At 36.0% G+C, this 10277-nt stretch overlaps 1 protein-coding gene across 1 annotated transcript in view; it reads right to left on the bottom strand.

Moving 5' to 3' along the window:
* MRC1 (mannose receptor C-type 1) overlaps nt 1–10277 on the bottom strand; it is a 101871-nt gene that overhangs the window by 1931 nt on the left and 89663 nt on the right. The window contains exons 24-29 of the mRNA XM_017869208.1: nt 8431–8663; nt 5665–5830; nt 4804–4953; nt 2624–2737; nt 1927–2091; nt 223–264 (exon numbers count right to left, since the gene is read on the bottom strand). Coding sequence (XP_017724697.1) covers nt 223–264; nt 1927–2091; nt 2624–2737; nt 4804–4953; nt 5665–5830; nt 8431–8663 — 870 coding nt within the window. The remainder of the gene's footprint in view (nt 1–222; nt 265–1926; nt 2092–2623; nt 2738–4803; nt 4954–5664; nt 5831–8430; nt 8664–10277) is intronic.

Here is a 10277-nt window from a genome sequence, read left to right as displayed (position 1 = left end):
AAAATGCCTTCAACAACTGCTTATAGTAAAAACACCAACCCGACTCCAAGGCCTCTTTTTCTAAAGTATTATTCAAAGTAGGTTGATGACAAAGAATAGTTTAGCTTAAGCAAATTCTACTGAGAGAGCAGGGGAGTTGGAAGGGATCACTATTATGCCTTTTAAAACAAACAGTCCGAATGTATTACTAACACAGAACTTGAAATTTTGCAGTGGCCTTACCTTTTGTTGTAAGTAATTCATGAGTAGGTTTAGCATCAATAACTGTGTGTAAAAAAAAAAAAAAAATTTATAAAAACCCAGAATAATTGCAGGTAGATAGCAAATATTATTGGCTCACAAATACATGGAATCCTCCATATTTGATCTGTGTTGATATGATATATGATATTATGATATGATAGATATAAAAATACAGGTAGAAAAAAAAAATCCGTATCTTTATCTATGTGTCTACCTATCAATCATCTATCTGTCTCTCTGTCTGTCTAACCTATAGCAGTCTCCTATGGCTGTATGGTGAGTTTGAGTACATTAGAAGATCTGGAAATGTGATTCTCCAAGTTGCATTTGAGCCAATGATACTCACCCTTAAAATCTACCAATCTACCCATAATTAAAATATTCAAGGCTAGGGGTTTTGAAATTAGCCTGCTGAAGCCTAAGATATTACAAAGCATTTGAATGAAAAGTAAAATAAGACTCCAGGTCTGGAGCGGTAGCTCACGCCTGTAATCCCAGCGCTTTGGGAAGCCAAGGAGGGCAGATCATCTGAGGTCAGGAGTTTGAGACCAGCCTGGCCAACATAGCGAAACCCCATCTCTATTAAAAATACAAAAATTAGCTGGGCATGGTGGAGTGCACCTGTACTCCCAGCTACTTGGGAGGCTGAGGCAGGTGAATTGCTTGAACCCAGGAGGTGGAGGCTGCAGTGAGCAGAGATTGCGCCACTGCACTCCAGAGTGGGCAACAGAGCAAGACTCTGTCTCAAAAACAAAAACAAAAAAACCCAAACAAACAAAAAAACAAAAACAAACAAAAAAAAACCTTTCCAACCTTGCACCAGAGGGTGTGGTGTGTCTTACAACAGTTAGAGAAGGCTAAAGACCTGCCAAATTTTAAAATGGTAAACTCTACCCCGTCTCTACTAAAAATACAAAAATTAGCCGGGCATGGTGGCGTGCTCCTGTAATCCCAGCTACTCGGGAGGCTGAGGCAGGAGAATCACTTGAACCCGGGAGGCAGAGGTTGCAGTGAGCTGAGATCGCACCAATGCACTCCAGCCTGGAGACAGGGCAAGACTCTGTCTCAAAACAAAACAAAACAAAACAAAACAAAACAAAACACCAACAACTCTACTATCTAATCAGTAATTTATTGGGAGGGATATTATGCGACATGGCATGGCAACGAAATAATTTTAAATTCCAGATAGAGGCACCTTGTGAGCACTCAACACTATCAATTCCCCGGTCCTGTTCCTTTCACGGTCTCGCTTTCCATCTTAAAAGGAGACTGAATTAGTCTGACATGACTCATTCCACAATCAATTCTGATCCCTCTCCAGAACCTTGGTCTCCTCTGGTTTGGGCTGGTACTGGCTTTACCACCTTTTCCCTCAAGCAGTAAGGCTTTGCAGATTAGCTCTCCCGACTGTTTTCAGCTTGGCAAATCCTTCAGATATTCCATTACAAATGCGTTGATAAGCAAAAAATCATTACAACAGTTAAGCAGACAGAGAGTGTCTCTCAATCACGCAGAGCTGCAAACAGTAATGAACTGCAATGGCAGAACGGATTTTTCACGGATGAAAAGAGAGAGCTTGCAATGGCCTCATAATCACGTTATGATTCCATACCTGATATCTTACCATTTGAAAGAAATGGCAATCAGTGATTTGCACCGTGCAATGAACTTCTTACTTACGTTTTGGTCTTTTACAAATATATCCTTTGTAGGAAGAACAGTGAATATTACTCCAAAACCCAGAAGACGCATGTAAAGCTACACAATCGTTCCGTTCACCGGAGGGATCTCCCGTGTTCCAGTTGACAAAGGAGACCGGACTATTATTTATCCACAGCCAAATTCCTGATCATCAGATAAAACAAATTAAGACAAAAGTTAAATATAACCCGTCTTAAAATAAGTTCAGCCAATTGATGCAAATTTCTAAGCATATTCTTTTATACTAGAATCCACAGTCATTTATAACCAGACTTAACAGGCAAGACTATAATGACTAATTATTACAGAGAAGGAAACCAAAAAGAATAGGTTTACTATTAGCTTTAGTTAAAAAAGTATTTCTAATTAGTACAAATATTTATACTTATCCTTTCCTTAGCATTTTTTTCCTGGCCCCATGAAAACATAGAAAATGCTCTGTAAAGCTTCTGAAACTGTCTCAGCTACAAAAGATATTTTTTAATTAGCAACTTTGAGGACAGCATGATATGAAAGTCATTTTAAGTTTCAGTTCTTAAATAAAAGTATGAGTTTGAATTTTCAAATTCTTCATGAGTTAATCATTTTTAAGGCAACACATTTTGGAAACGAAATCTTGTTTTACATACAACATTTTACAATATTTATGATTAAATAAGCATGCTGCAAACATTACCTTCCACATTTCTGAACAATCCTATCCAAAAATTGGTTTTACTTTTAAGTGGCTCAACCCGATATGACAGAAAACTGGATTCTGCAGCACTTTCAATGGAAACCAGAGAGGAACCTGGAAAGCATAAAAGGATAAATGTGATAGCTGCACATTTAAGTAGCTGAAAATATTTTTGTAAACAGCACTGCTATTAAGAGCAACAAAAATCAGTCTAACATCTGCACTTAAGGGGAAGAATTTCAAAGGGCAGATGTTTGTCTTCTCAGAATTTTAGTTTTCATTCTGAAATATGTTTTTAAGCATCATTAGCATCATTTGAGTACAAGCACTGAACTAGTTCCTGCAGGATATTCAAAGATTAGTAGGATGTAGAGTATGTCTTACAAAAGTTACGGTTCAGTGGCCAGTAATAAGAGTACGAAGAAATATCATAGAAGGGGAATTAAGTGCCATATGCTATGGACATGTCAAATATTCATTCTTGGTGAAGCAGCTAAAAGGGAGGATAGAGGAAACAGAATTTCAGTAGAGAGAAGAACAGGATTTCAAGTAAAAAGGATGGAAAATAATTCCAGGAAAAAGAGGTGATAAGAGGAAAGACAAAGAGGAAGGGAAGCATCAGGAACAGAGAGAACTTGGTTTGACTGGAGTGTGGCACCAATCTGGTCCATCAGCCCCCAAAAAATAAAAAAAGACATGGGTTAGGTCTCATTACAGAAGGCTGGAGATTGGTATTAAGGGCAATGTGGTGATAAAGAACACTTCAGTTTTTTTTCAGGCAGCTGAATGATGCAATAACCCATCATCTTGCTTTGATTGGTCCTATACATACCAGTTAGATTCTCCACTTAAGAATGGTCCTATATTAGTTATTATTAGAATCCAGCTGTTGTGTACAGGACCAGTCAAAGCAAGGAGATAAAACAGGAAGACCAGTTAGATGGCCATGGAGGTGACAACCCACATTAGATTGTGAACATTAAATTTTAGAGTAAAAATCTCTAGCTTTTTAATAATAACTAATATCTTTTAAGTATTTCATGCCGAACATTTTGCTTTGGACATTACAAGCATTAACCCATTAAATTTTTAAAATCACTTCGTTAAATAGGTACCATCGTTGCCCCATTTTATAGATAAGGAAACTAAGGCACACAGAATGAGTAATCTGCCAAGATCCTAACACTAGCAGAGGGAAGCTCATGCTATGACCCAGGCTTTCTGAACCTTGAGGGTCCGCACCTAACCATATGCCTATATCCCATATTACCGAGTTCTGAACTGTCACCTTGTTTTCACTGCATGATTACATAATCCATTATTAAATATATTTCACAAACATTAGCCATTTCAAAATATTTGTGACTCATATTTTGACAATGAGAATGAGAAGCATTCATTTTATTTACCAGAAAAGAGTCACCTAAAATGGAAAACAAAGTTCCCACATTTTTTTTCAAAAAAAAAAACTTAGCAATATGAAGAAAACATTTTTTTAATTACAAAAATTCAGAGATGGCATCAGGTGGCATCATGAGAAATGTTGACTTTCGAAAGAAACTGGAGGAAATGAGGCTATAACCTGTGCATATCACTGTTGGATGAAGAACTCTTGAGTGAGGCACTAAAACATGAAGTAAAAGAATTCAGTAAAATATTTAATGGGATTTAACTAAGTGACTTTTAAATGTACCCTAAAATAAACTTTATTTGCCATTTTTTACTTCAGGGGAAAATCATTCATCTTTGTAGTGTCTATTTGAGTTTTGTTTTATTTGTCTTCACAAAACAATAACTAAATAGAAATATTTTTCTATTAATGGTAAAACAAAACGGTTCCTGGGCACTCGTAAAACTTCAGCTTATCAGTGATAAGAGGTGAGTACAACGCTTGGAATAACTGAGAATGAGAATCCTAACAATTTAGAACCTGAAGTCTGAAAGGAAGAAACCATTTAGAACATGCTGTTTTCTACCTGAATTCTCTAAATTCTCTAAAATTTGAGGCTACAAACTTCGAGATTACATTTGGGAAGCATGATATTGGCCATTCTGTTATAAAATACATCATTAAAAGTATAAACAGGTATTTTTACATTCTTCGTATATTTCATGTATAGTGTCAATGGAGCCCAGAAAAGATGGTTACAGAGTTTTCCTTCAGGAAATGTGGCACTCACCCATTCGAAGACATTCCAGAGAAGCTTGGCCCCAGTTTCTTGTATATGAGGACTCAATATAGTAACAGTGACCATGGAAAGGAATCCAGGCTGTGTGATCTGATTCTGGACATCTGCCAGGCAGTTGTGGGGGTTCAGTAGCAGGGATTTCTGTTAATAAAAACACATTTTAAATAAAGCAAAACCTGAAGTTCCTGTAGTATGTAGCATAATATATTAGCAGCTACAAAATTGATCATTGATCATTATTTTAAAAAAATCTTCCAATGATTATCATTCGGATCACCATATTTATTACTGGGTTTCTTTTATCAATTTTCCACTTTGAATATATTTAAATCGAATGTGCTGTGGTATAGTGGCAGTCAATTACACTCATCGTTAAGACAACACATCCATAGATACCTACAAAGATAAACGTTTTAAAAGGCACCACAAAGTAATTTGTAAAGTGACTTCCCTTTTTTAAGTCCCTGTTTTCCTTTTCTGGGATCCTAATCCCTGTAACACTTTCTTAGCTATTAATAGCACCTGGGATATAACTAAATGCTATATTTAGAATTCTAGTATGGTGTCCATCATTGACTGTAAGAATCTACATGTATTCTGATAAAATTTCTTTGATATAGATGTGTTGTCAATATCAAATATAAGCAAAATTTCCTGGGGAAATGTTTATCTCCATTATTTTGATTTACATATATTGGTTTATAAAGATAGTCTTTTGTTAAGTGAGGCAGTATGTTTTATATTATTCTTAGCTATCCAAGATACATTACTGTTTAATAATATCAACAGTGGTAAGTAGTAGCTTATTCAGAAAATTTCAGATCCCCTGATTGTTTTTATATATTCAATTACCATCTGATCTTTTGCAGAGAAAGTAAAAACTTTCATTGCAATATGCTGTCTTCCAGTAGCCATCGAGATCCAGATAAACACATGCTGATTTCAATTTAGGCTCATCAGCAGCCCAGTTAGTGTACCTCACCCTCCACTTATCAGTCCAGGTGTACTGACTGTCAGTCTGCAACAGATAAACACATGCTGATTTCAATTTAGGCTCATCAGCAGCCCAGTTAGTGCACCTCACCCTCCACTTATCAGTCCAGGTGTACTGACTATCAGTCTGCAACAACAAAAACAAGCATTAACATGCAGCCTTGCTTCATTTATAAAATACTAAAAGAACCAATCCAAGAATACAAAGTATATTTAAGACTGTGATTTGACATAGAACCTGGAACATTTGAGAATAAAAAGAACACTATAAATCATTTCTGTCAACTCAAATTCAGTAAATGCAGCCTTTCTTAGAAACAGTTATTTCTTAGAGATCCCCAGGAATACATCCTTGGAAGTAATTTCAAAAAATACTGACAAAAACTATATCTATCTCTTATTCCATGAAACTCTCTTTGTTTGCAGGTTTTCAGGGCAAAAGAGAAGTTTTATCTTCACAACAAATAAGATATTTCTTATATGATTATTGACATTATAATAAAAATTAAGTAATTTTCATTAAATTCATGGTCCCCTGAGGGAAATACTAATCTCTTCATATCTTCTCATTATTCTGCTGTTGAAACAGCACCAATGGTAAATGGCTTAGCTAAGGTCATATGGGTATCGAAGACAGAAGCCTTGGTCTCTTGACGTCTAGTGAGGCAGTCTTTCAGCTATATTCTAGTGAGGTGGTCTTTCAGCTATATGACATCATATATATATGATGTAAAATGTCAACCATTTTAGTCTACTTACATGGTCTCTTTCTTTCTTTTTCTTCCTTCCTTTCTTCTTTCTTTCTTCCTTTCTTCTTTCTTTCTTCTTTTTTTAAATTTTTTTCAGAGAAGTCTCACCCTTGCCCCCCAGGCTTGAGTGCAATGGTTCGATCTAGGCTCACCGCAACCTCCACCTCCCGGGTTCAAATGATTCTCCTGCTTCTGCCTCCCAAGTAGCTGGGATTAAGGGGCCTGCCACTAAACCTGGCTAATTTTTGTATTTTTTAGTAGAGACGGGTTTTCACCATGTTGGCCAGGCTGGTCTCGAACTCCTGACCTCAGGGGATCCGCCCGCCTCAGCCTCCCAAAGTGCTGGGATTACAGGCATGAGCCACCGTGCCCAGGCTGCACAGTCCATTTCTTACTAAATTTAGTGAAACAAATTTATGATCACATACAAAATACTGATAAACATCAAACATATTTATCAATAATATCCTTTTAATAGTCTAATAGAGATTGTACAGGTATTGTCTAAGAATAGATGATATATAACATTAATCAGAGGTAGCCAAATTTTTCAAAGATTCAAGCAATTATCACCCTTTTGACTGCATTATTTAATTTACCAAGTTAATTGCCAAAATCCAGTGACAAAATTAGAAGTATGTGTTATCTCAAATTAGAATTTTGTAGTATTATACCATGTTTAATCAAATAATGCTTGTATAATCATTAACTCTATAGACATAAGGAAGATAATACTGTTGTAGTGATAAATATTGCTACAATGAAAAACTATTTAATCTTTCAAAAAATAAAAGCTTACTTTAAACTCATAAGAGAATTGTGAACATGTCTGTGAGAAGAAAACAAATGATTTATCAAATGACTTAATCATAAAAACTTAGTCAACAGGGACATAAAAATGTCTTGCCTAAGTTTAATCACAGAAATCATTCTGAAACTACTTACTTTTAAATATACACTTCCCTACTTAGGAAATACTCATTGTATAAATTGCAAATTTCTATCTCTGCATCATGGTCTTGGAAGCTCTATAACATTTGACACTCATCTACTCTCCAATTTATCTTCTACCATCCTAGACTGTATCTATAAACTTTGACTTTTTCTGAGGAAGCTTCTTGGTCCTCCCCACTAGCCCAACTGGTTCCTTTTCTCTCTTCTCATGACACTTTCTATATGCCTCTCTTTATATTTCTTGTATCTTAATGGCTGACTGTCATATCTACTTTTACTAGGAAGCTTGCTGGTTGGCTAGCTAGAAGGATGAATAGAGAGAGGATAGATGGATGACCAGGCATCAGAGACGACTCGTTTTAGGAACAATTTGGCAACTCTGTCAGCATTCTTAGTTTTGTGCTTCATCCCTAGTCTTGTCCAAACTTTGTCTATTATGGAATACAAGGACTGCAATGAAATATTTCTCACAAATGGATGGGAGCTCCACAACCTCAGAACCTACAACAAGTCTAGAATGTCTTGCCACAAAAAATAAAAAGTGTCCCCATCACTGGCAACTATGTCCCTAACCTGCTTTCTTAATTCTCATGCCATAGTTATAATCATAACCTTGGAAGCAACAAGTGAATAAATTAAACTGTTGAGATTTCGAATATAATTTTTATAGACTAATGCAATAGGAGAGTTAACATTCATCAGATAATTCTTACTTTGATTTCTGACACACATCACTAGTTTGCCAGATTCTTAAAGGCATCACGTCCCTGAAAGATTGGATCTTGTTGACGTTAGTATCATTCACATGGCCTAGCACAGTCTCTTACACATGATGAGTATTCAACAGAACAAACAGAAAGAGAATCATATTCAACCACAATTCACTGATCATGTCAAGTTGCACATATTTCCAGCATCTTACCAAGTTACTGTTCAGGGCAATCCACACACGTTCATTAGATGTTTCCATCTGCAGCCACGCAAATGCATTACTGTAGGGATCCAGAATGCTAGCTATAAGTGAATTGTGAAGCTTGCAGTATGTCTCTGCTTCATGCCATTGAAATTTTTGTCTCATGAGTGAATAGCTGCTTTTGCCATATTTAATAAAGCCATCTGTTTGAATTGTTGCTGGAGGATTAGTCAAGGAAGGATCTAGATAAAAACATTATTTTCATTAGCATTATCAATAAACAGTAATCAAGCCCTATCAGTAATGACAAGTGGATCTCATCTATCATAAAAATAAGCAAAATAGCGTAACTCCAAACATTTAGCTATTAGAAATATTTTATAAGCCATTTCACACTAGAAAACAAACATTTTTTCATCAGTATCCCTGATCAAATTAAATTAATTCCAAACTATATTTAGAATATTAAGGCAAATATATGATCAAGTTGCTAAACTAACAAACAAAATATATGACAAATTCAATCCAATCTAGTATCTTGATGAAAGAAATGCCGTAGTTTAATCCCACAAATTAAAGAACATAGATGATTGTGTCATTGCTAATCTTTATTTTTCCATGTAGGTTAAAAGTCAAGGTCAAGAAAAGTCTTTCTCTTCCTCCCTCGTTTTTTCTACTTGATCCATGAGTTTGTATCTGTTTGACTTCACTTGTGAGTAATGCACCTTCAGGTGACGGGTTTAGGTTCAGGAATGAAGCCATACACAAGTCCCTGGCTTGTTTAACCTTGATCTCAGGATCAAGCTTTACTCTTGATGATTTTCTATGCCCTTCGCCTAGGGGTAAAGCCTCCCATAATCTTATCCAAACTGGCCTAGGGGTTGGAGCCCCTACAAGACAAATCGCTTCAGCCTTCTGATCTTTTGTCTTCAAGCTCCCATGTGTTTCTAATCACTGCATTGTGTCCCCTGAACTCTGAGCCACTTCATGTGAAGACCCCCAAAAGAGCTTGTTTCTGCCTGTCTTAACTGATGCCCTAGAAGTCAGCAAATAACAGCCAGAGGATGAAATCTGATGTGTTGTCTGTCTTTGTATCCTATGAGCTACAAAAGTTTTTAAATGGTTGGGGATAGAGGAGAATCAAAGAAGAATAATATTTCATGACATGTAAATATTACATGAAATTCAAATTTGTGTCCATAAATAAAGTCTTACTGGAACACGGCCACATTCATTTGTTTATGTATTGCCTATAACCATCTGTGACCACAGCAGAGTTGAGTATTTGCAGTAGAGACTGTATGCCCTGCAAAACCTAAAATATTTGCAATCTGGTTCTTTTCTCTGGTCTAGGGATCTAGATATTCTTGCTTACCAGTGTGTATCCTGGCCAGTTCTCCAACGTGTCCCACTTTATGCCTCATGACCTGCCATCGGCCTTGTCCTGCACTACAGAAGTGCCAACCATTATTTTATATTTTATTTATTTTATTTTATTTTATTTTATTTTATTTTATTTTATTTTATTTTATTTTATTTTACTTTAGAGTCAGGGTCTTGTTCTATTGCCCAGGCTGATCTTGAACTCCCGGCCTCAAGCAACCCTCCTGCCTCAGCCTCTCCAAGTGCTAGAATCACAGGCATGAGCCACCACACCTGGTGATCATTTATAGTTTATAAAAGTTTATATGCTACCTTTTTTCACTTTAATACTGTGAATCTTTCCTTAAGTCATTAAAAATTTGCAAACAAGTTTTATTTGTGGCAACATATTCTATCATGTATGTGTATAAGGAAAAGAAAGAGAAGATTTTTATTTTATTTTATTTTATTTTATTTTATTTTATTTTATTTTA

Source organism: Rhinopithecus bieti, unplaced genomic scaffold (genome assembly GCF_001698545.2).
Source record: "Rhinopithecus bieti isolate Rb0 unplaced genomic scaffold, ASM169854v2 scaffold_3043, whole genome shotgun sequence".
NCBI classification, from domain to species: Eukaryota; Metazoa; Chordata; class Mammalia; order Primates; family Cercopithecidae; genus Rhinopithecus; species Rhinopithecus bieti.
Note: the sequence above shows the minus strand (reverse complement) of the source record. Positions and strands in the feature narration are given on the sequence as shown.